This window comes from Xiphophorus couchianus, chromosome 23, assembly GCF_001444195.1.
Source record: "Xiphophorus couchianus chromosome 23, X_couchianus-1.0, whole genome shotgun sequence".
Taxonomy (NCBI): domain Eukaryota; kingdom Metazoa; phylum Chordata; class Actinopteri; order Cyprinodontiformes; family Poeciliidae; genus Xiphophorus; species Xiphophorus couchianus.
The window spans coordinates 26,362,933-26,388,305 of NC_040250.1; the positions used below are offsets into that span (position 1 = coordinate 26,362,933).

At 39.2% G+C, this 25,373-nt stretch overlaps 1 protein-coding gene across 9 annotated transcripts in view; it reads right to left on the minus strand.

The window, feature by feature from the left end:
* Positions 1 to 251: 251 nt before the first annotated feature.
* Positions 252 to 25,373, minus strand: part of LOC114139012 (misshapen-like kinase 1) — a 76,124-nt gene continuing 51,002 nt past the window's right edge. For 6 of the 9 annotated variants that reach the window (XM_028008610.1, XM_028008611.1, XM_028008617.1 and 3 more), the window contains 15 exons: positions 24,720 to 24,790; positions 21,955 to 22,034; positions 19,641 to 19,726; positions 19,301 to 19,395; positions 19,033 to 19,117; positions 18,773 to 18,958; positions 16,092 to 16,191; positions 14,539 to 14,694; positions 14,145 to 14,288; positions 13,864 to 13,998; positions 12,933 to 13,033; positions 12,367 to 12,516; positions 5,567 to 5,726; positions 5,332 to 5,471; positions 252 to 4,425 (listed from right to left, as the gene is read on the minus strand). In XM_028008610.1, coding sequence (XP_027864411.1) covers positions 4,342 to 4,425; positions 5,332 to 5,471; positions 5,567 to 5,726; positions 12,367 to 12,516; positions 12,933 to 13,033; positions 13,864 to 13,998; positions 14,145 to 14,288; positions 14,539 to 14,694; positions 16,092 to 16,191; positions 18,773 to 18,958; positions 19,033 to 19,117; positions 19,301 to 19,395; positions 19,641 to 19,726; positions 21,955 to 22,034; positions 24,720 to 24,790 — 1,773 coding nt within the window. In that variant the 3' untranslated portion in view covers positions 252 to 4,341. The remainder of the gene's footprint in view (positions 4,426 to 5,331; positions 5,472 to 5,566; positions 5,727 to 12,366; positions 12,517 to 12,932; positions 13,034 to 13,863; positions 13,999 to 14,144; positions 14,289 to 14,538; positions 14,695 to 16,091; positions 16,192 to 18,772; positions 18,959 to 19,032; positions 19,118 to 19,300; positions 19,396 to 19,640; positions 19,727 to 21,954; positions 22,035 to 24,719; positions 24,791 to 25,373) is intronic. The other 3 variants (XM_028008614.1, XM_028008612.1, XM_028008613.1) reach the window with 3 other exon arrangements.

The window sequence follows — 25,373 nt, forward strand, 5'->3', positions numbered from 1 at the left end:
CTTAAGTATGTGCATAGATGCGTGTCTTTGTCAGTGACTCTCGGGACAACCTGTGAACAACAAAAACCTTCAGCAGCCACGGTAACTGTGGCCTGTCAGACAGCAGAAACCGATGCCAGAGAACGCTGGTGTGGTTTGTTTTGAGTTTCAGCTGAAATTGTGATTTGTGGAATTTCTAACCGTATCAGAAAAAACATTTGTTCTTCTTCTGGTGCAATGTATGAAAGAAAAAAAGACAAGCAGCACAACACTTACTTCAAGATATTTATTGTTGTATCACTGTCATCTTTTTCCTTGTTTACATAAAATGTAAATTAAGAGAGAGATCATCTCAAAGCAGAAAGGAGTACAGTATACAACACGTCAAACATAGGTCCAGTGCAAAAACAAGATAACAGAAGTATTCCTAACTACATGAGTAAGAAAATTTTAATTTTTCACATACATATACATATATTTATATATACTCATGTATTTGGTCTCATTAATAACATCATGGAAAACACCACTTATTAGCTAAAACTTGAATCATGTAGCCCAAAATCAGTTTTTAATAGGGGAAAAAAACCCAGTCAATAAATGATCAGCGTTTTGGAGATTTTGCATTTCAGTGGATTATTTTGGTCCAACAATGAGCTCTTGAGATGTTTTTAGGATATTCACTGTTCCTGTCATTTACTCATATTTCCTCCCTCTAACCATGCCATAGAAACCTAATTTGAACTTTTCCAAGCGAGGATTCATATTTACCGTAGCAAAACCAAACATCCCTGTTATCTGGTACTTAACACTTCCCTAGAGCCACCTGCTACGTCTTTCACCTCCATCCTTCTTTGTCTACTGCATTTTAACCACCTGTCTACCTTACTCTTTCTCACACAACAACTCATGACGTTTCAGCAGATTTTCGTTCTTTAAGACTATATGGCCTTATGGCCTTCTTCCTCTGCATCCTGCCTGGATAAGATGCTTTAACATCATTGAAAAAAATTCCCTTAGTCAGTAAAGTTTGCAAAAAACCGTATCTTTTTGTTGTTGTTTCTGACAGTTCTTGGTTAGTTCAATTGCAAACTGCTGAAGAAAAAAAAAAGACAGAAATATTTCAAGGTACAGGATGAGAAACTAGAGGAATTAAAGGGTGACAGAAATCGAGATAAGAGAGAGTTGATCAGAGTAAAATTGTTGGGACGATGAAAGGTTTGGAATGACTGGGAGATAAAGAACCGACTGGTGGGAGAGGTGGAGACGTGAGTCACCGTGGGTCTGAAACTGAATCTGTTACGATCCCAACCAGTGGAAGGTGTGGGAGGAAAGTTCCTCATTAGTGATCCAGCTACAGTGAAATGCCTGGCAACAGGGACACGGAGCCGGAGAGCACTGAAGACACTAACTTTGAATAACTGTGGTACGTAAAGAAATGAACAATTTGCTTCTTTTTCTCACAGGCTCAGTACAATGACAGGAACCTGTCTTTGCCAGAAAACATCTGTTGGCTATTTAAAAGTATAAATTACTGCAATGTTATGGTTTTAATGGGAAGATGATAAGTGGATGTTATTGCCTTTTAGTATATTGTAAAAACGTATGACAGGGTGTGTTGCATATTTGAGTGCGGCAGAGTTAAAATACCTTGTCGTTGTACAATGTTTGTTTAGGTCTTTGAAGAGAAAGGGTATTCTTTTATTTTAGCACTCATAATACACGATTTTTAATAAACTGGCCCAGTGCATATAAATTGCAACCTGGTTGAAACTGTTTTGGTTCAGAGCAAAGCTCAATCTCTGGACTCCTCACTGACCACTCAACAACAAGACTGATAGCTGCGCCGATGTAACCGGAGCTAACGTGCAAGTTAGCACATTTTTTTGTTTCTAAATAAAATCCCTCCATATAAATACATTTGGGGAAATAGATTTTACTAATGTGAATTATTGGAATTGGTCAATTATTGTAACATCGCATGAACTGCATTTGATGTATTTTTACGTAATTCCAATTTACCCCATTGGAACTTATTTTTGCTAATTCTTTCTACTAACAACCTTTCTAAGGACCTAAAAGTTGGTGTTTTGTGACAATAAACCAAAACAAATATTCATCTAAAACAACATTTCTGTTATTAATAGCCAACAAGCTTTAATGTTAGCCATACATTAGCTTAAAATGTTAGTTAGCTCCAAAGGTTAAGCTAATAACTAGCTCTGGTAGATTTAGCTGAAGTTTAGCTTTGTGTTTGCTAACGCATCAAATACTGAGTTGACAAACCTGCCATGTCATTTGTGCTATCTGAGTGTGTTAGGAAGGAATGCTTCTTGTTCCCCTGAAACAAACACAAGACATTTAATAAAAAGTTAGCAATAAAACGTTCAACACCCAGTAAGATCTGTTTTTGTTGAGGTGACAATATTCTCACAGAACCAGCTGCATTTTCAAGTTTATACTTAAATCTACCTACAAATATTAATGACTACAAAAAAATATTTGGCAATAATCTGACAAAATTTAAAGTGAAAACCAGCAGCGGAACGTACAAAGCAACGCAAGCAAAGCCTGAGGCTGGTATGTATACGCAATGAAAACGGAAACATTTCCAAATGCAACATTCACACACTTTTTTGGCGAAGTCTTCATCGCACAATGGCCTCGGACAAATTTTCAGGTCCATGATTTGGTTAGCATATTCTGTACAACATTATAATTGTTATGCTTCAAACTGATCTCAGTCTCTTTCTCACAAAACGGGAAATCGCCTAGTTGTCTTTGCCAATTTTTAAAGTTAAACTTAGTGAAACAAATACAATAAATCTCTCCTCCTGTTTTGTTTTTTTCTGTTGCTGAAATCAAAACAACAGGACACAACACTTTGAAAATGCAACACTTTGCATCGTCAGGGGACGGGATGAAGTACATTAAAGGGATCGAAACAAACAAAAATCCTGTCAGAAACATTAGTACGTGTCATATTTGGCAGTAAAACAAATACTGATGGACACCAGAAACTTCAACGGCTTCATATATCTTCCTTTGAAAACATTATTTCAACTTAAAGCAGGATGTATAGGAGCAAACACCGGTATCATGGTTATTGTGCAAAACACCTGATTTATACGCATCAGGAGAAAGTCAACCAAAAAAAACAAAAAATTGATTAAAGCACCTATGCTTTAATAAATGTTGGTGGAACCTGAACAAGAGCTGTACTGTCAGTGGCTCTTACTCACAAACATTCAGAAATCACAAAAGTAACACACAAATAGTTTGTTCTGAGGTCAAATTTCACATTAATAAGCCCATGTTTCTGTACACGTAAATAAAGATGGCTTGGCATTTGTAAAACACTTAGAAAACAGTGCATTTTAGATAGATATGTACATCATAAGCTGTACAATAGACACCAGAAAAGCAACAGTGGGGCTGTCACTGTCCATCTCAAAACTTTTGTTTTTGGTCCTCATTACGCAGAAACGAAAGGATGAGTTTAAGTTCTGGGATGGACAGAATAACTTTGCACTAGAAGTTATGGAAACTGATAGGAAAATACTAGAAGACATAGAAATTTAACACAAACTACGCAGTGGAGCGTAGTAAATACGCACTGATGTGTATTTAAGATTTTATTTTATTTTTTTAAAGTGCTTATCAATTAATTCAATCAAGTTAGTTGTTAGTTTTTTCTCCAGATAAAGGGATTCATATGTGAATTGTGGAGTCATAATCCTAACAAAAAGGATACACGTCATCGTTCGTGTATCGATTAATAAATTATAGAAATTGGTCGTATCGGGGTCATCTAGAAGTCTTCATGGACAATAAACATCTTTGAGGTATTACAAACAGGCAGCTCTGATCTAGAAGTAATAATAATAATAAAAAAGTATTTTGAGAAGATGTCCCAAAATCAGGGCCTGAACACAATTGACTGAATCGAAAATGATCTGACAAGTGAAAACTTCAATCGTCCAGGAGCGTATTGTGAAATGTTTACACTTCCAAGTTTGGATGTTCTTTTGCTACATGTCGATGAGACAGCAACGCCGTAAAGATTCGCTGCTTTCTCACAAAAGGCACGGGCAGCTAGCCAGGCTCTACCTACCGACAATCCACGCCAACAGGGGGCGCAGCGGTTAAGTCACCTTTCTCTGAATCTCTCGAGTGTCGTGCTGCGGGAGCCCGATCGGTGGATTCAAGCAGAAAGACCCGCGGTCCAGTTCACGTCGAAGCGGGATCAGGCCGAATACACCTGGGGTTATAATCCTTCAATCCTGAAGATCAGCACAAATCTAATCATCACGCGAGCACAGAATCGACAAGACGGACGCCAGCGGTCAGCAGGTCCGCTGGCTACCAGCTGAACAGAGAGTTCTGTCCGAGCGTCATGAAGTAGATCTGGCTGCTGCCGCCGGACTGCACCGAAGCAAAGAACACCTGCAACACGGAGAACAGTTTTGGTGGCGTGTTAAGTTTGATCACAAAGTCGTGTATGAAGCTGTTATGATTTAGGAAGAAAGTAGTGCTGTCAATTGATAAAAAATTTTAATCGGAATAATCACACACAGCACTGCGATTAATTATAAATAATCTCTATGCCTGACTTCATCCAACCAATTAAACACAACCAATTATCTGACGTTTTTGGTTGTTTTTTGTAGCAGAAAGCAGGTGATGTAGTCTCTCAGTACTCAGCACCAACTAAAGGAAACTTACTCCACATGCATAAAAGTAGCAGCAAACTTGTTATGACAGATAAGATAAGATAATTTTCTAATTCTTAGGCGCCCCCGTTGCTTTCTGATGCCGCCCTGGACAACTGCCCATACCAAAAACTGCCAGCGTATGCACGTTTTCAAAAAAAAATGTTTAATTGTCTCAAACCAACAATATCTGAAGATTCTCAGTTTTCCAGATTTTTATTACCAGGAAGGTTTAAAGCCATTTTGTTTTAAATTTAGAAACGTTCCTCTCCATTGGTTTCCTGTGGATCTTGTGGGACGAGGCGCCAGTTTCTGGTCCTCACCCAGCCGAGTGAACGGCGTAATTCGCACATGTGAAATTTGGAGCTCGTACACCTAGACATGTGCGAGCTAGCAACGCAACACGAGAAAGTTGAAAAATGTTCAACTTCTGTTGCCGTCTGCTGTCACGGAAACCTTTTGCCTGTCACTGTCGTTTGACTCTCCCATAACGCCCTGCTGTGAACGAGGTAACCCGCCGCCGGAGAGAGGCTCTCTGGTCGAAGTAGGTAGTTTGATTAATCTGCGTTATGTAATAATAACAGGTTCAAATTTTCAAATAAAGCGTGTGTTAATGCATTACCGTTGCTAGTCATCTTACCTTGTCATTCCTCTCACACAGGAACTTGAGTTTCTGGGCCTTTTTGTGCATGAACACTCCGTCGAGGTTCCCCGTGTTGGCCGACCTCAACTCTATGGCCTTTTCTCCCCACCCCATCACCTGGTTGGACTGAAGGTAGGCTGGACAAACACAGACGGACAGAGATGAGTCTTCAGCAGAGGACGCAACCACTTCCGCGTGTTTTGTTCACAGCGTTTCCTGCGCCTCCGATTACCAACAGATGTTGGCATCTCGCCCCACTGCAGCACCGTATCTTTGGTGATGCGGCCGTACGTGTCGATGTAGACGCCCTCGTCTTCGTAGCAAACCAGGACCTCGGTCCCGGCTTTGTTGGGCAAAATGATGATGGCGTGAGGATGGACGGGACCCTGGATCTGTTGAACACACACGCAAAAGCAAAATTTTTTAAAATAATTTTTTTAAAAAGGAAACATTTTGAAGCAGCATACAGAAAAAGGTGGCAAAAAAAAAATCAATGGCATTTTTTGACAGGTTGTTTCTACAAATTATCTTAGCAATAATGCACAGGGTATTACAGAATGAAGAAAAAGGATTTATTTTTGTTTGCTTATTTTAATCACATACGTCTTTGTATTTGATATGTAGCTCTTACTTGGACCAGTGGAGACGTTTACCCACGTTGCTTTGCAAAAGTTCCCTGAGTTTCTCAGATGTGAGGACTTCACCTGACCCTCCTCTGATTTTGTGCTGAACTAAATCCAAACTTTTAACTTCCCTCTCATAAAGTCACTTATGACTTTAATTTGGAAGTTGCTCAGACATATCGTGATGCTAATAAAAAAAAATACTCAAATCTTCCTGCTTTGTCCACTCTTGACCAAAAAACCCCAACATTTTTCTTCCAGCTTGCAATGAATCTCCTTCAGATTTTGATTACAACACCATAGCTAAAAACATTATTGCCAGCTTTTCTATCTATTAAACAATTGTTTTGTAACTTTACGCAACTGTATTTTGTGTAAAGTTACCTTTTGTTGCTGTGTGGCTGGCTCTGGGTCAGCCTCACCTTTCATCCTGCTTCCACTTCACACTCAAGTGATTAAGTAATTACTCGATTACTAAAATAATCGTTTACATCAGCCCTAATTAAAAGCACAAGCTATTTAGTCAAGAATGCCTTCAAAAACATTTTTCGTAACCATCCCCGAAACTTTCATTCTGTTCATGAGCAGCTATTCCATGAAATTTTGTTCAACCATATAAGAAGCAAAATCTATTTAAATCATTTACTGATCTGTTCCCAATATGCAGTTCAGAAATATGAACTTTATTTGACTAATTTGTTTTAAAAAAATGGGGGGGGGGATAGACAAAAGTTTTTCACTGGATGGAAATAAAAAGACTCAAATATCTAACTATTAATCAGTGCCGTATTTTCACTAAATAAAACCTTTTGTAAGAAGAAACGGAAGAATGAAGAAATGAAGAAAACAATAATGATAAAATAGCAGACAATGAACACTAAAAAAAAATAAAAATAAATAAATAAAGCCCGTCTGGAGTTACGGTCAGCGTTCAGAGCTGGCGGCAGGAAGCGGGTGAAGTTTCATACGTTACCGGAACGCGAGCCACCACAATCCTGAGCATGAGGACCGGCATCCACAGGCGCAACGCGATCTTAATCCTCTGTCTCGGAATCAGCATTGTTGCATAGATTGCCGCCAACATCCACAGATGTGCGCGCGCGTGTGTGTGTGTTTGCCTCTTTAGGTGAGAGAACGCAATGCGTGAGTCATTGTTGTGCCTGGATGATTAGATGAATTTCTTTCAACAGCAGTGAGGAAACCCAAATCCCAGTTTAGCGTGAATGGTGCAGGGAGTGGGAGGCGCACATACCAGGAGGGCTGTGTGTGTGTGGTTAAGAGAGCGTATGGCTGCGCAGCTACAGTGAAGGCGTGTGAAGAGTCTGTTAGAGTGTTAAAAGCAAGTGGAAGTGAGTGGATTTTAAAGCTCAAGTGGGAGAGTGAAGGTTTTTCTGCATGTGTGTCAGAGAGAGAGATGAAGTTTGCAGCTGCAGCAGCAGTTTAAGGCACCAGTAGTAGGCAGCTGTGTGTGCAGACTCGCCTAATATACCCAGAGAGAAGGGAGAGAAAAAAAAAAGCCTCAACAGGAGCCGGAGGAGGTCAGAACTGACACTCAGAGTTAATGATCGCAGAAGGAGGACAGGACGGGTGTATTTTTAGAGATTCTCTCTCCCTTCACTGACGCCATTCCTACTCACCGGGTGCAAGCAGCACACACATGTTGCCGTTGCAGAGTGTGTCATTTATCAACCTCCCCCCCCTCTTTAAACAGAAAACTTTTATCTGAGGAATAAAACTGTAATTCGTCTGCATCAAACTAAACGTGTTAGCTCAGAACTTCTTGAATAATTTCAGAAGACTTTAAAGGAGACAAGAGATTTATCTAAGCCAGCGACGCAAAGAGAAGAGGGATGGGCGCTACGGCACGGGAGAGAGATGAAGAGACACTTCAAATCCATTATTCAAGCGGGAGAAATTGCTTTATGCGCCAGCCACCCACTCGGTCTCACCACAACATCATTCAGCGCTTCTGCAGGTTTCGCCAACTCAAATTTAAGACTTTTTAAGAGCACAGGGAATGGAATTGAAGATCTTCGTCTCCACAAAAACGTACAAACGTTGCCCAGCCAAATGGCAAAGCATTTGCACTCACCCAGGACAGACGCAAAAAAGAAAACGCAACATCCCGCCCTCCATCGGCCTGCTGGAGGGCATAAAATCTGCCCACTGACGATCACCACCGTTTGTTTTAGCCGTCAGCTTGTCGACATAACGTGCTAATTCTTAATTTTATGCAGAATCGATGAAAGAAGAAGGGACGCAGTGCTTTACCGCTAATTATCAACACTACGGCATCTAGATAACAAGGTCTGGAAAGGTTTTAATTTGAAAAAAAAAGGGCAGGGGGACGTAGGTCGGTTATGCTAGCTTGACTTTGACAACTGTAACATGCGGATGTGCTGAAGAATTTGTTTCAATTCAGTTAAGAAAACAGATGGCCCACACTCCAAGTCTCTGACAGATCATGAGCCGAGAAGGAGTTTAAATTAGCCCATCAACCACTGAAGAATATACATAAAAAGACTGAACGTTGCGGTCTTTGTGTGGGAATAGTGCGAGAGGTTTTTTAGTGTTCAATCCCAATACATTAGTGGCGTTGTTGTCAGCCAGTTGCCACGGCAACAACTGTGCGTGTAGCATAGCCAACAGAGAGTAAGAAAAAAGAAGAATATGAAGGGTTCTGGCTTTTCTGCGTTATTTTCCCTTCGCTGTGGCGCACTGCACCAAATCAATCATACCAACATCAGGCCAACTCAAGGCTCGAGGGCCAAATTTGGCCCACCGAAGCTTTTTACGTGGCCCTCTAGATTCTAGACTAAACACTAAGTGACCTTAAATATTATATTATCAATCAAATCAATGCAGTTTTTATCTGTTTACTGCCAAATTATATCAACTTGTCCCTCCAGTTTCTTGAGGATTATTGTGGAAAGTCATGTAAAATCAACAAATCCCTGCACTTTTTTTGCACTAGTACATAATTGGGAGTTTATTGCAGATTTTTCTCAAAAATTGTCAAAAACTTTCTTACTTTAACTAAACAGCTGCCTCAGCTTTAATTGGTGCCAGGTTATAGTCTCTGATCTTTACATTGAGTAATAAAAAGTCACATTTACTGTCATAAATCAGCCAAATGAGAACCACAAACACTTTGATTTTTATTGCAAAAGAATCACGAAATCCTGGAGGGACTGAAAAGTTGTTCACTAACATTATTTAATTTTAAGGATTTAAAGATATTTTAACAGTTTGTGAACAGGTTTCATCAATACATTCTGGCACAACCGGCCCTTTAAGAGCCTTCATGATCTCGATTTGGCCCAAAACGAAAATGAGTTTGAGACCAGTGATCCACAGGTTTTGTTAGGTTAGTGGAAAATGTCCGACAGCGACAGCACGGCTATGGATGGAAGCTAAAAGAATCTTCTTTTTGCCCTCAGGTCTGCACATGCAGGACATTTTCAGATGTAAACAGTAACATGTCACGTGTCTACATTAGCAGCTAGTTAGCTTGAATCGTCTCGAGTCACAAAACGCAGTGAAGATATACAGTATCTGAGAGTGACTCAAACATTTGCCTGTCAAAAAAGTCTCACTAAAAAAAACAACAACAAACAAAATACACCAGATTAACTTTATCCTACCAAGATAAAGTTTTAAGACCTGTGAGCCCACCTTTTTAAATTCATTTTTAAAATGAATTTAAAGCATTTTAAGACCTTCATTTTTAAATATGAAGGTTTCTTTTTATGGATGCGGACATGCTGCCATTACCAAACCCAGAAGCTAAAACAATGTCTGCCTCTTCCACCTTACATGTTGCTAAAACAAACAAACAAAAAACATGCTTAATAGGATGTGTTGAGTCTAAATGTAGCCATGAGTCACCATCGTCTACAGTCAGCTTTATGTGCCCACATGCAGCAAAACAAGCAAAACAAAAGAGAGGCTTCTCCAGCAGTGATTCTCCAGCAGTGATTCTCCAGCGGTGGGCGTTTTGTTCACATTCGACACAAACTGATTTGCAGACATGTGAAAAAGCTTCTTAAAGTTTGAAACGGCTCCCATGTTTCAGGCACAGGCTGCTTCATAATTGTTACTGTTAACAAAACCCTGCATGTCGTGTAAACTAGGCAGACAGTCGGCCAGTCACTGTCAGGAATAATGACTGGTAAGAGGCTGTAAGACCAGTGTTGAAGGAGACTGTAGTGATTAGGCCTGATATAACAACTAATTCTGCTGGACAATAAATTCTCCCAAGAATTATTGCGATAAACGATAACATTGTCATTTTGAGACCTTTAGTAACTAATGTAATAAAAATGGTATAATAATAACAACGCAAGAAAGATCAAACAAACTTTCATTTCTAAAGAACATTTAACAATGGAAACGGAAATGATTTCAAATATCCAAAATAAAACAAAACAAAACAACAATTAAAAATGATTATGAAGTCTCTGTAACCAAAATTGTATTTAAAAAAAAATAACAGTAAAGGAAAACAGGCGAGAAGGGAAGGCAGTGCAGACTAACAACTTCGTATTGGGTGTCAAATGTTTGTGGCGTTTCTCAAAATGGCGGCTTTCCAAATGGAAATGATTGTGCTCATTTTAATTTATCATGCGATTACACTGATTTATTTCTTATTGTGGCAGGCTTATTAACAACGAATGTTGAGAACCAGTATCAACAGAACAATGGTATGTCAGACGGAGAGGCTGCAGTATCGGGGGATCCGGCGGCTCTGCAGGCTGCAGAGGAGAGCAGAGAGGACAGCAGGAGAAGTAAACAACAACTGTGACTAACATCAGTAGACGGTGAGTAGGAGGTGGAGCGCAACTTCTCCAGAGATTCACACCGGAGACGCAGAAAGCAGGGATGGAAATAAAACGGGTGGGGGCAGAAATATAATCGCTGCTCGAAAGAATCCAACAGGCAACACCAACAATCATTAGTCCAAGGGCAGAGTTAATGCAAGCCAGTGCCAGGACGTTGGGTCAGAACCGATCCCGGTTCCCGTTATGTTCTGCTGTCTGACAGCAGGGCTGCTCTGTGTGGGGCTTAAAGGCATTTTCTTCTCATTTCCTGGATGACAGAATTTACACCAGCGTCTGCACTCGATGTTTAAGAGGAATTTGTGTGTTGTACCTTTAATTCATAGTTAACTTGAGTCTAATCTGGAGCACAACGATGTGAAACACGTGACTAGATGGTGATTTGAACAGGATAACATCCAAGAAACTTCTAAGTTTCTTGTTTTTAGGTTTGTGTATTGACAGATTTTGAGTATGCTCCTTTAACACAAGTCACATTTACAGAGAATGTCAGCAGCAGCAAGAGGCACCCAGTCCAGCTGTAGCTCTAGAAGAGTTTGAGGTGATGAGTTGGTCTAAAGGTTTCTACATCCTAAAATAATGGAGAATCTGTGAGAAATCCCAGATCCATAAATATGATGCAACCTCAGGGGGTCAGAACTAAAGCTTAGCTTTCATATGATTAATCTAGATGAATCCATTATTGAAATAATCGTCAACTAATTTAACAACTGATTAATCGTCGGAGTCTACAGATTTATTCTGATGGCAGTAATTAAGCCAAAACTCAACAAAATGTATACATTTTGCATTTAAGATAAAAAAAAAAAAAACTTTCTTTGTAAAAATGTTCCACCCAGTGTAGTGTAGTTTTAGCTTCAACCGATTTCTGCAAAAGATATTTCCTATTAAGCACCTCTGGCTATAAAATTATCAATCTGTTAATAAAAATAATAATCACAGGATTATCCCTGCACTGCACTGATATTAAATCAAGCAGAAAACATCTGAGCTTTTCACATGTTGATGTTGGAAATATATATATTTTTTTTAGATAAAGGTGCATCCTTTGCTACAAATACTTTAATAAAGAATTTGCAGAATATGCAATTTTTAAAATCATATTAATAGATTACTAAAATAGTTATTGATAGCCTGCATTTGCTTTGTTTAATAAGAGGCTGATAAATATACATTGTTTTTCTTTTTTACATTTTCCCACTTTATAGCAAAAAACTTTAATGTGGATTTTAATGTGGTAGACCAAGACAAAGTAGAGTGTCTGTAAAGAGGAATAGAAAAAATGAAGGGCTTTCAATTTTTATTTCCCTGAAAAGTATGCTGAGTATTAAGTAATTAATCCATTGTCGAACCAGCACTCAGTGCGTTCTTTTTGGTATTTTCTCCATTCTTCTTTGCAGAGAGCGTGTTTATTTTGGGTTTTGAGGAGGGCAGAACACAAATTGGATTATTACATAAAACAAACAGAAACAGTTAAGAGTTTGTGTTTGTAATGTGCCGCAGTGTGAACAGGCTTAACAGGGACGAACAGCTACGAACAGAAAACTGTTGAGAGCAGGGCAGGTGCTTACGTGCGTGGGCAGGTAGAGGTCGTACGGAGTTCCAGAGTCAACATCGATGGCGTGGAAACCAGACAATGAGCCATAGATGACCTTTAACCTTTGACCTTCCTCCACGGTCAGGTCGACAGACAGCGGTTTTTGAGGCAGGGACCTGAAGGACTGAATACAAACAGGACAACTGAATGAATGAATAAAGATGTGAAAGCAGGAATATAGCACAAAGTATATTTTTGGACGTTTCCAAGGAGAGAGGGTTAAACTACAAGGCTACAGGAGAAAAAGTAGCTCAGGTCCCAGAGGACAGAAATAAACGGGACACAGCTCTGCGTGTGAGGCTGGATGTGGAAGTGACCCTGTTAGCTTTTCTACCAGGCGTCTCCCTGACAACGCAAAGGGTACAAAGATGATGGTGGATAGCGTCGTTAGCTGCTGACTTTTAGGTCAAATAATAGCATATGAAAAAAAAGGAGTGTTGTTCATCTGACCAAACACCTGAGATTCAATCTTTGAGTCCAAGAATGAAACAAAAATGAAACATTATAATTTTTAAAAAAATATTCTTTAATGATACAAACCTTGAAGGCCATGAACTTGTGGTAGGGTTTGGGAGCCCAGGCGTACACCTCCACCGCGTTCTTCAAGGCAATCACCAAGAACTTGATCTTCTCATATCGCACTGAAACAGGAAGGGAAAAAAAAAAATAAAACAGCAGCTAACAAATGTCTCCACACCTCTACTTTTTGAGCTTTTTTGTGCCTTGATGGGATTTTATGTGAAATTCGGAGGAGAACACAAAGTACAAACATTTCTTAAATAATCATTGTTAAAAAAAGAAAATTAAACAGTGTGGTATGCTATGCTATTTAGCATCCTCAACATAAATGCATGGAAGAACCAGTTTATGAAGAGATTAAAGTGGCAAATCATTTACAGCAGTAATTGTTGAAAATATTCATTTACTACAAGAAAATCTTCTACATTTACCATTTTTTGTCCAATTTTCTGGATGAAGATGAGGAGTTTGTCAGTAACGCGTTACTGACGTCAGACCACTTTTTTCAGTAACCAGTAATCTAACCCGTTGCTATTTGAAATCCAGTAGTCAGACTACAGTTAATTATCGAAATCACTTTGCGTTACTATCTTCTTTTGGAATTGAATTTTATTTCCTCTACGCGTCTTGGGGAGTAGCTCCTTTTATTGTCTTTTTCTTTCACTCTGGAACCTTCACAGTGAAATCAATCCTCCTGTTTTCATTTCTCCTCCCAAGTCTTGATAACTAAACTGCCTCCAACATTGTCCTATATAAAGCTCCATTCATCATCTCCCAACAGCTTCTCTATCTGCTTAAAAAAAAAAGCACTCCCACAGCATGATTCCACCACCACCATGTTTCAGAGTGAGATACAGAAGTAGTTTTTGCCCATATATGGAGTTCCACATGGTGGGGGAACTCTATATATGGGCACGTTTCCCCTTAACATGTCACTGCAGTGTTCACTTACCCACTTTATAGTGTACGCAGCCCTCCAAGTCACCTACTGAGGTCCAGCCCTGCCTCTTCTCCACCTCTGGGTCGTTATGGAGAATCTTGTTCCTTAACCAGGACAGGTAGTACAGACGGAGCTTGTTCTTTTTGCCTGCACGGTTTAAAAGATAGAGTCACAAAGCGGCAAGAAACAACGTCAACACGTCCTCCAGAAACAGGTGTCTGTTCAGTGTGTGTCGAACGGTAGCACTTCTAATAACATAGAGCCGTCGTTCTCTGAGAATCCGGCTGCCGTACCTGATATCGTAATCAGGACATTAAGTCCCTCCAGTACATCCATCTGCTGAAACCTTCGTCTGCTGATGAGTGAGTAGACCTTCCCTTGGCCGCTCCGATCCAGCAGCCACAGGCCGTTTTCCGTCCCCACTAACAGGTTCACACCTGCAGGACCCAACGCACACGTTGTTCAACGTGCGCACAGACACGAGAGTGGTCCCGTGGATAACAGATAAGCAAAGGAACAAAGTGGAAGAGGCTAAATTAAAGATAAGTTTGTCCCATAAAAGCACAGAATTGCATATTTAGTGCATTAAAAAGCACTAAATATGCTTTTAGTGCTTTTATTAGCACTAAAAGCACTTTTAGCACTTTATTTAGTGCATTAAAAAGCAGCCGACATAAAGCTACAAACCCCATAGTCCGGCACACAGGACCTCAGCGTTGAATTTCTTCTTGTATTTGCGGATCTCTGGAGTGTCGCTCTGCGGTCGTATGTTGGTGGGGTTGACGTTCACCACAGAGCCCTTTCTGTGAAATTCCCTCTTTATCGGCTCACCCTTCATACCTGCTGCACAATCAGGGACATGAAACATACACCTGAGTTTCACATCCTTTTAAATGTTTACACAAGTATCTAATATTCCACATCCAGTAACTAATGTAATAAAAAAAAGAAAAATCATTCTACTTCAAGACGTTTTATAACATAACAACTATAGCCTTTGTTGTATTGGATTTAGATTTTATGAAAAGACCGACGCATAGCATAATTTATGGTGCAACAAAATTGACAGAAGTTTCTGTAGGGGGACAAAATTTAAAAAGTGGAAATGCAGGCTGAAGCTGGTAAGACAATGTCATTATATACAATAAAACGTTTCCTATACTGCCATAGCCAGAAAGGAAGATCAGCAACAAAGCGACAAAGATCTTTATTTTTAGATTAAACTAAAGTGGAACTGTGTGGACAAAATGTGGATGCTTGTAAGCCAGTATTAAGGTGGCAGCATCATGTTGTGAGGCTTTTTTGCTGCAGGAGGAACTGGTGCACTTCATAAAAGAGATGGCATCATGAAGAAATAACATTATGAAGAAGTAGTGATGCAACATCTCAGGATTTCAGGCAGGAAGTTAAAGTTCAGGTGTAAATGGGTTCAGCAGTGAGCCCTACTAACTGAAAAGTTAGCTGCTCTAACCCTAAAGCACCAATCATAAACATTAGCTTCACTAACGGTAAAGCACTAAGATAACACAGTGGTTAGCAGAAGCTAATGATGAAGCGCCAACTTCAATTCAAATTTTACATGCCTTGGAGAGGCTACAAACCTCAAGCACCAATTTAATTTTAACATTTTAATTTTCATGTAATGCCTGTACCCCGCCTCTCGCCCGGAGCGCTAGCTGGAGACAAGCACTAGCACCTCTCCTGACCCCAATACGGAGGTGGGTGTGAGAAAATAGATGGATTTACATATAATGCCTCTACATGTTGTATTGATGTTTATGTCTTGTTCTCTGCTGTCCATGTGTTATTTTGTCCCTGTCAATTTCCTGCTCAAATAAAGCGGATCTATTAGCATTAGCGGAAGTGTGCCCACCACTGGATGGGACTTCCACATGCACAGAAAGGATACAGCAGGAATGAGCCAGAACTCCAGCAAACTATTATGAGCAACTTGTGGAAAAAAACCCAAGATGTCTGACCCAAGTGCTACCGGTCAAAGGCAACGCTACCAAATACTGAGGAAATGTCTGGAAACGTCTGATTGTGAAGACCTCAATAAAGAACTCTGACATACTGTATGTTCCCTTTCTTCTCTTTCAATATATTATTGTGGTATTTAGCAAGCAGAAATAATTTTGGTCATTCTGACCTAAAACAATAAACGTTTGGTCTGATTTAACTTCCGTATGTGTCTTTTTATTTAGTGTACGTAAACTTCACTAGTACGTATAAACACTTACTTGGACTCTGTGGAGGGGATGATATGGGGATCAGTCTTGGGTCGATGAAGGACAAAGAGGAAGAAGAGCAGGTGCTTTTTCCAGATGGACTGCTAACAGCCTGGTCAGAACAGCAACACATTCATATTGTGAATCTCTTGAACTGCTTAGTAGCTCTAACAGAAGGTTAGATACAAACTAGCCATGGCTTTAAAGACAAGAAGCAAAGTCTATTATTTTCTGCTTTCTATTCTGTTGACATCATTTCTTTTTTTTTCAAAAGGAACTAAGATAATTTGAGGTTAAGATAAACACAGTTACATTGATTCAACAATGATAACACTACATAAAAATTTGGACAACTTTTGTCATTACTGAATTGGTATTACTACACCACTACCGCCCTCTGGTGGATAAATGGAAGTGATGTCACACATTGTGTAATTGAAAAACCAAAGAAACCTCCAAACGGTTAGTACTTTTCACATCTATCAGAATCAGACAACAGTATCACCTATTACTTAATTCCCACTGGTGTTATTTATCCATTTACTCCACAATAAATGAATGGCAAAAATATAGAATAAAAATTTGTCAGGAAAATACGGTGGCCCCGAAGTGTAATCCACTTCAAGAATTCACTAAGTCAGGGTCGGCCCAAGACTCCATGGGGCCCTAAGCGAAATGTGGTTTTGGGGCCCTCCAGTTCTGGTAATAATGTGGACTGGCTGCAATCAGCAGTCCGATCATTAGATCATTCACACACCTGCTATAAACTTATTGCATCTCTAGCAGTGCTGTTTACATTATATACATGTATAATATAAGATACATTTATTGGCCAACTGATTTATCGGCCAGTTGATTTCTGGGCACCGATTTCCTTAGCTTTGGGGGATTGTGATTGGCCGATACTTACCGGTACATGTTCAGCCCATCTTATCCCCTGATCTTATCTTCATCAGCAAAGGTTTAAAAATCAGCCTCTGTCCTCTTCTGCTCTACAGTGAGAGGTTTGACTGACAGACCGGCCCACCAGGTCAGGTCTGCACATTTACAGTTAACAATATTCACCCCACTGTTGCCATCTCAGTGACTTTCTTGCTATATTTAGCAACATTTCAGACAAAAAGAAAAATCATATCAGCCAAAACCGAAATCGGCAAGTCAGGCTTTTTAAAGATTGATAACCAGGGATCGGCCAGAAAACTGCAATCAGTGCAGCCCAGCACACATGTTCATGACATTCTTTGATTAAATAAATTTCTCTTAAGCATAACTCCAATAGCTAACAATTTAATTCATACCAGGTGAGTCTTTCTCCCCTGAGAATGTGGACCGGTACTGGTTCTGGACTGATTCTGAGCCTTCAAATGATTTTAACAGAAGCTTAGAAGTTGATGTAAAAATAATATTTGTTTTAGCCACAAAATAATTAAGCTCAGCAGCAAACAACATATCACCAACTACAGCATAGAGCAGCTCATCAATGTAGCAGCTAATTAGCCTGACGTAAAAACATTTTGCTAGACAATGTCAAACATTGAGAAGTTTTAATTATTGTTATCAAACGTCATCAAACACGGCGTTTTGGCTCAGAAATATTCAGAGCCAACCATGAGAATCAACTCATTTAAAGTTTAAACTCAGTTTCACACAAACACAAAGACCCGAGCATAAATGTTTGGCTGTTGAACTGGACCGTTCCACGTCGCTATCAAGCAATTTCTATTAGCAGCTTTACAAATGTTTTACATTATATTATGAAGACACATTAAAACAAACCTTTATCTTGGCTTTTTTCTATTCTTCCTCTTTCTTTTCTCCCTCCCAGAAGGATAAGTCCTTTTTGAGACATTGTTTTGCTTATTTATCTTCTGACCGGAGCTTTGGACGTTTGGATGCTCACTGCACGGCAGCTCATGTTACTGGCGAAGCATGCGGTACCTACCGCGACCACCAGGGGCCCCCAAGACCAATTTATTGTTTTTCCTTTTGTCAATAAAATAATTTCTACATACATTATTAAATATATATTATTGTAAAACCAAATCATATTATAATGACATAGAAATTATTACTAAAAAAACAAAACAAAACCTCAGCTGCACTGAGGGGGCCCCTTAGTGGCCTTGGGGCCCTAAGCGGCTGCTTAGTTTGCTTATGCCTGGGGCCGGCCCTGAACTAAGTTCAACTACAAATTGAAGAGCACAACTACAAATTAAGAAAACACAACATTAGCAAAATGGAATTGGTCTCAGTGGGAAACTTGACACATCACTGATTGGACGATTCCACTTTAGACCTTAGAACCAGCAGTTTTTCTGGCATTTGCTCTCTCTGTTTAGATAGGCAAAGACAGTCACAGTGCTATGTACTGTCCAAACTGTGAAAAGGACGAAGCTGAGCTCTGTAGTTTGTCCCGATTCAAATGATTCTTGGATATGTTAGCTACATTTGCACCATTGGTAACAAATTTTCAACAAAAGTGATAAAGCCGGAATAACTTTGGTTCTAAAACCAAAAGCTCCGTCATTAATCAGTGATGTCTTAGATTTCCCACCGAGACCTACCTCTTCAGTTTTATTAATGTTGCTGTGTCTTCTTAACTTAACTTGACTGTGCTTAATGTGTTTTTGAATACGCTGTTGTGTTTTTCAATTTGCAGTGATTGGTTGATGTGGTTTGCACTTCAAGGCCACCTTTTGGTTTAGTTTGACTGAACTCACATGCAGGTCCTGCAGAGTTGGGGATCCGGGAGCCGTGGGTGAAAGCGAGTAGTTCAGTTCTTGTGTGCGGTGCTGGCTCAGAGCGTTGTGCGCCGGACTGGAGGTTTTCTGCAGGAGGTCCGGCAGCAGGTAGGTGTCATCCGAACCCAACCGGGACATCTGTGGAACCGTGAAGAACGTCAGGAGGCTGGATATTCCTAGAAAAGGGAGTACATCGTTGTGTTTCTAGGTACCTGGTTAAGATTGTGGTGGGGTTGCAGGACGATGCCGTAGGGGATTCCTCTGAAGTACTTCCCTTTTCCGTTGGACAGGCCGGACCTTGAAGGACAGAGGTAGGCATTTCAGAACCACGTGAAAGGAAGTGGTTAAATGAATCAATCGAAACATGATCATCAATTAAATCATCCAACTTTCAGGAAGGGCAAATTATTTTCAGGTGCTCCAAAAAAAGCCAGTTGGAGTTAAACCTTCTCACAAATATCAAATCCTGCAGCCTTTCACCTGGTTCTTTCCTCATCGTCGCTGCTGCCGAACTCGTCACTGGACGAGGAGTATTCGGTGGCCTTGTTACGCCGCCCCAGAGCAGCTTTTACTCCCTTTGTGGAATGAAAACAGGCGAGTCAAAATGGCAGAGGAAAAGCTAGACAATTAGAAAACAGATGAAGCTAGAAACATGACTAAAACGACAAGCTGATTACAACAAGCAAAGAATCTGTTTACATTTGGCTTGCATGATAATAAAAACAACTTTTTTTGTGTGTGTGTTAAAAAACACATTTCCGCTCTATAAACATCAAACCTAAATAATATCAAGATGCAAGAACAACAAGGGGTTATTTACTTGTGCATGTCCACTGGATGTGTCGTCAGTCTTCCTGTGCTGCTGCAGGCGCTGCTGCAGCAGAGGACTTTCAAGCTTGACCAGGCCTGAAACGCACAGACTGACTTTAGCTTTCAAAACCCCAGATTTACTGTAGTTCAACTAAGAATCGGATGTTGATCGGATCTGGTGGATTATTCAGCTTGATGAGTGACCGGAATAATGGAAACTGGAAAATCAGATTGTTTTTTTAAACCACTGAATGCACCATGCTACTACCAGGTGGATCTAACTCCTCAGGGTGGAAGTTGTTACTGAGTGAAGATGCCTCAAAGATAGGCGTTTTCAGTACTAGTGAGCAGTTTTAAAGCAAGTGAACAGTGTAGCACACTTCCGCTAATTAGCTGGGAACACACCTGATTTTTTTTTGTTTAGAGCAGTAGCGTTTTTGCTAACTTTGAAAATGTTTTGCGCGCTTAGCTTCCCCTCGATTAATTTTTCCGGATAAATTCCAAAGCGCTAACTTACTTGGTTGTTTTCAAAATTTTCAGTGGAATAAAGTTTGACGTCTGTCTTAACAACTAAGTGTTAAGAAGTTAGATGTTTATATTGATATGATCGTTTATATGATCGTTTTTCGGAATATGTGAAGGCTGTTTACGCAGCATCTACGTTTCCTTTCCTCACGTTCGCTCTTTTCTTCCCCCAAGAGACTTTATTGTGCAAATAGAAAATATAGAACAAAGAAAGAAAGTACTTTTCATCAATGTTAAGTAATTATTGACTTAAACAAACTCTGATTCTTGCTGAAAAGACACTTATAAGTGAGTTTAACCTTAATTCAAGTGCATTAAGATATTTGGACTAGAAACTAAACCAAAACTATTTGGTAAGATTTTGTGTTTTTGCAGTGCATTAAATGTGGAGCAGATTATTCTACACGAAATACAGGCTCTGTGCAGAAGTTTGTGAACTCTGATACTTTCACCAGTTGGAAGCAAATTTGTAAGCCATTCAGTATGAAGTCAGCAAGCGAGGAAAACAAGATATTTGCTTTGTTTCTTTGCTTTGCTATGACTGGTTACAGATTCCACAGAGATCTGGCTTCTGTGGGATTTGCAACAACAAACATTTCTCTTTATAGGGTTGGGATGCTATGACACTCAGCCAATCACAGCGCTTCTTTTCTAAGCTGCACACAGATGTCAACCACAGCTGTCGGACAAAAGTCTGACATTATGCTCAGGGAATGTGCTAAAAGCTCAAAAAGAGGCAGATATCGAGTACGATGATAAGCCGTTATTTTTGTCGAAACCAGAAGTTCACATGCACTGGTAAATCTAACTGAGCTGAAACGAGAAGTTTGGTCTGGTTTCACGTCAGACAGCGAGGAAAGAAACATGTATGTATTAAATATTACAAAAAAGAGCTGAAGAAAATAGTGTGCATGTGTTTAAAATGTCAAAAATTGTAAACTGCCGATGCTTTGGTGTCTAGACCAGAACCACGGGTTCAAACTTTGATTTGAGAGATTGGAGAGAATAAATATGCACTTTTTTGTTCTGTATGTATTTAAACTGTCAAAAACAAAGAAAGAAATTAATGTGTTGGACTAGAAACCTGGGTTTTGATGTGGTAAATCAACAATAAAAAAAAGCTATCTACTAATAATGCAACAAATAAAGCAGTTTATTTTACAGAAATATATATTTTTTGTCTTTTAGTAGAGAATAAAACAACAAATATAGTCTGGAAACTCAAAATTACAAAATCCATACTGCTTAAGGCTGCATAAGAATGAGTATTTACTCAAGTACAAACACAGAGTCAATTTAGTCCAATAGACACACAGTACAGACCAAAAGTTTGGACACACCTTTTAATTCAGTGAGTTTCCTTTATTTTCATGACTATTGACATTGTAGATTCACACTGAAGGCATCAAAACTATGAATAACACATGTGGAAATATGCACTAAACAAAAAAGTGTAAAACAACTGAAAATACCCCTTATATTCTAGTTTCTTCAAAGTAGCAACCTTTTGCTGTGATTACTGCTTTGCACACACTCTGCATTTTCTTGATGAGCTTCAAGAGGTCGTCACCTGAAATGGTTTTCACTTCATAGGTCAACCTGCCCTGTCAGGTTAATAAGTGGGATTTCTTGCCTTATAAATAGTCATGAAAATAAAGAAAACCCATTTTAATTAGGTGTGTCCAAACTTTTGGTCTGTAATGTAATTCTATTTGAATTTATCTTAAAAAAAAAAGAACCACATATTCAAATTTCTCATTTGAAGACCCCACAGAGCAGCATATCTGGACGGCACGCACCTGGGTGGTTCCTGCTTGACGAGGGTCCTCCTTGAGACGCAGACCTTCCGCTCCGGTCTGCCACTGACACCGGACTGCCACTAGATGGTAACAGAGACACGCACCAGGGAGAGAGAAACAGAGAGAGAGGGGAGGGCAGAAGAAAAGTTACGATCAACATCTGTGTCACAATCTAAAGCAAATCCTTCACGCTGTCACTGCAGAGGTCCCATTTCTTCACTGTTATTTTCATCTACTACACGGCAATCATCCCGGCTAAACTGATCTGATCGGCTCATGGCCAGCTGCTCTCGATGGGAGGTGGAGGGGGTGCAAAGATATGAGCTGGGATGTGATATATGGCCTCATAATAAATACAGTCCTAAGTAAATGAAACAAAAGGGAGTTAAATACTCACTGTAATTAAAATATATAGCATGCATATTATATCTGGAGCTAATAGTAATTAGGTTACATAGTTTTTTACGTGCTAGAGCAGAGACAAGAAAAACTAAAATGTTTTTTAAAAATTCTGTATTGAAAGGTCTCTCCCCCCATACATACACACACCTGATTGATCCCAGAACAAAACACTGATTTAAAGGGGTAGATTTATGTGTTTTCCAGTCACATATTGTAATTTTATAGCACAACCAAGTAACTATGTTACCTTCAGTTGTCTTAAAAGTGCTATAAATATGAAATCTGATTTAAAAGAAGCGTGACTTTGTAATTTAACACATTGAAATTTGGACCTCTGTCTCTTTAAGAAGCTCCTGCTCTTTCTGGGACTCTGCCTTCAGGAAGTCATGACAACATGGCTCCTCTTTTAATCCTGTTAAATGTTTTACCAGCGTCTCCCTGAGAAGTAGCTCCTATAATGAGCTCAGCTGATGTGCAGTTTCACCAGCTGTTTGCTAATTGCTGCTGGCTAGTCTGAAGGAGCTTTTATGTTTTTGATGAGGGAATAACATTATAAAATGATGTAAAGCTCAAAAAAGGGGATTTCACACAATACTCCTTTATCAAGAAAATCCCCCAATTTCAATAAACTTAACATATAAAAATAAGACCACCATTTTTCCAGTTACACAGACCAGTAAGTCATTGAGCCAAAAGTAATAATAAATATTGATTTCATTGAACAAATTGGTTTGAGTTAAGGTAAATGACCTTCCTGCTCAAATGAAATGCTTAAACGTAATATAAATAATCACTTGATTTCCTCTAAGAAGTCTTTTCTCCTAAAAGTTTATTTATACTTTATTACAAAGCTGTACAAATAAGCACTTTCAACTACTTTATACAGAAATTAAGGACTTTCCAAACCTTGAAAACATCTTATTGAAACTCAAGCTTTTTCAAGGATTACAGAAGTTCAAACGAAGGGGGATTTGAGTGACTCTGAACGTGGTTGTTGGTGCCAGGCGAGCTGATCTGAGTATTTCAGAAAGTGCTGATATATTGGGATTTCCACATGCAGCCATCGCTCAGGTTTATAGAGAATGGATCCGAAAAGGAGAAGATATTTAGCAAAAGCCAGTCGAAAGGAGGAAAATGTCTTACAATGCCAGAGAGAAATGGGCAAAGTGGTCCGAGTTGGAAGCAGTAGCTGAAATAACCACTTGTTAAAGCAAAGACTCAGAGATTGGACAAAAACAAATCCTGATTTCAGCTGTGACATTCTGACAGCTTCCTGAATCTATGCCACAAAGAATTAAAGCTGTTCTGAAGGCAAACTAGGCGTACCTAATAAAGTGGACAACAGGCATATAATATGAGAGCAAATAAAACCTTTTCTAAAAAATATATTCAATTACAAATAAAAAGAGTTGGGCGACTTAATGAAAGGGAGTGAAAAAGTGAACATTCCTTGGTGGCGAGGTCATTTCATAATTAGATACTGCAGTATTGCAAAAGGCAATTGAAGAAAATTTTGTATAAAGCTAAAGCTTAAATGTTTGAATGACCAGCTAGCCACGTTTTACCCTTATTTTATGAAAAACATCTGTATTTTAAAGGATTACTAATGTACTAACAACAAATAACAAAAACAACAAGTAAATTTTAATCACTGTTCCAAATGAGCAATGCTAATGCTAACAGAAAACAAAAACGTAATTTAGCTTTCAGAAAACAACAAGCTAACTTATTTCTAACATTGAAGCAACATTAGCAATTATTCTGTGCTGCAGCCAGAATCCCAAGCCAGGAAACTTAATTTAATTTAATGTTTGACTTTAAAAACTTCCTTTCATCCAAACGTTGTATCCAAACTGGCTGCCGAGTGCACAAAAAAAACTGCCAGTGTCAGAAATTAGCTCCTGGTCTCAATTCTGATGTTTCTGATTAAGTCCAACCTGCTATATGTAGTTCCACTACAGTTTTGAATTAATAAAATACAGAGAAATAAACTGTAAAAAGGTTGTATTTACGATGTAGTTAGCTAGGTAACAGAAAACAAAAGCTAGCAAGTCACAAAGGTTTTCTGTTTTAGAGCCGGAAATCCAGATCCGAGTATCACCTTCCAAGTTAAATTGAAAGCTGCTTTACTTTAAAAAAAGTAGCATTCGTTCTTCGTTCTGTTATTTTTTGAGTTCATGAATTAGTTTCTGCTGCTGGAACTTAAAATACAGCATACAGTGAGTTAGCAAGTGTTCAATGAGCGGGTCAAGTTGAACAAACACCAATAAATCTAGCAACAGGAAGATAGGTGCTACCAAATTTAAATATCTTTATATCTATTCAAAGATCTTGTTTCAGGAAATCGTGAAGTGGAGCTTTACCTCGAAGCCGTCCTCTTGTGTCCCATCACCAGCTCTCTGCAGTAAAATTTTGAAGTTGTGCGTTCTGGGACCTGGAAGATAGAAAAGCAAAGTCCACAAACTGGTTAGAGAAATATCATGTAGAGAAAGTCTCCTACGGTTTGAGGAATCACCGTCATAAACACTGTATTTTATTGTCAAATTGTTTACATTTTATATATTTTTAATGTTCTTTTTTTTTTTTTTCCATTATTGACTATTTGCTTTGTCCACCACAGCATGTGCTGCTGCCTTTCTTGGACAGGTCGTCCTTTTGAAAGAGCTCTTGATTTCAATGCTGTTTTTTTTTTTTTTATCTGGTTAAATGAAGGTTTAATGAAAAAAAAAAAAGTAAAAACAAATTTCTGCAGCACATGTAGATCCTAAACCAGGGGGTTTGCAACCTGCGGCATTCTTTTAATTATTATTTAGAAAAATAACATAGAAGAAGATTGTGTGGTGAAGTGAGACCAAAATTATGTGTGGAAAAAAACACATCAGCACTCCACATCACTGCGAACTCAACCAGCCTTACCACAAAACATATTCTTGGCAGTATTATTCTGGGTGGTTTCCTTCCTTTAGTAGGAGCAGTTCAATTCAAAATCTCTTTTTACAGCCTCTATGGAGCCTTTT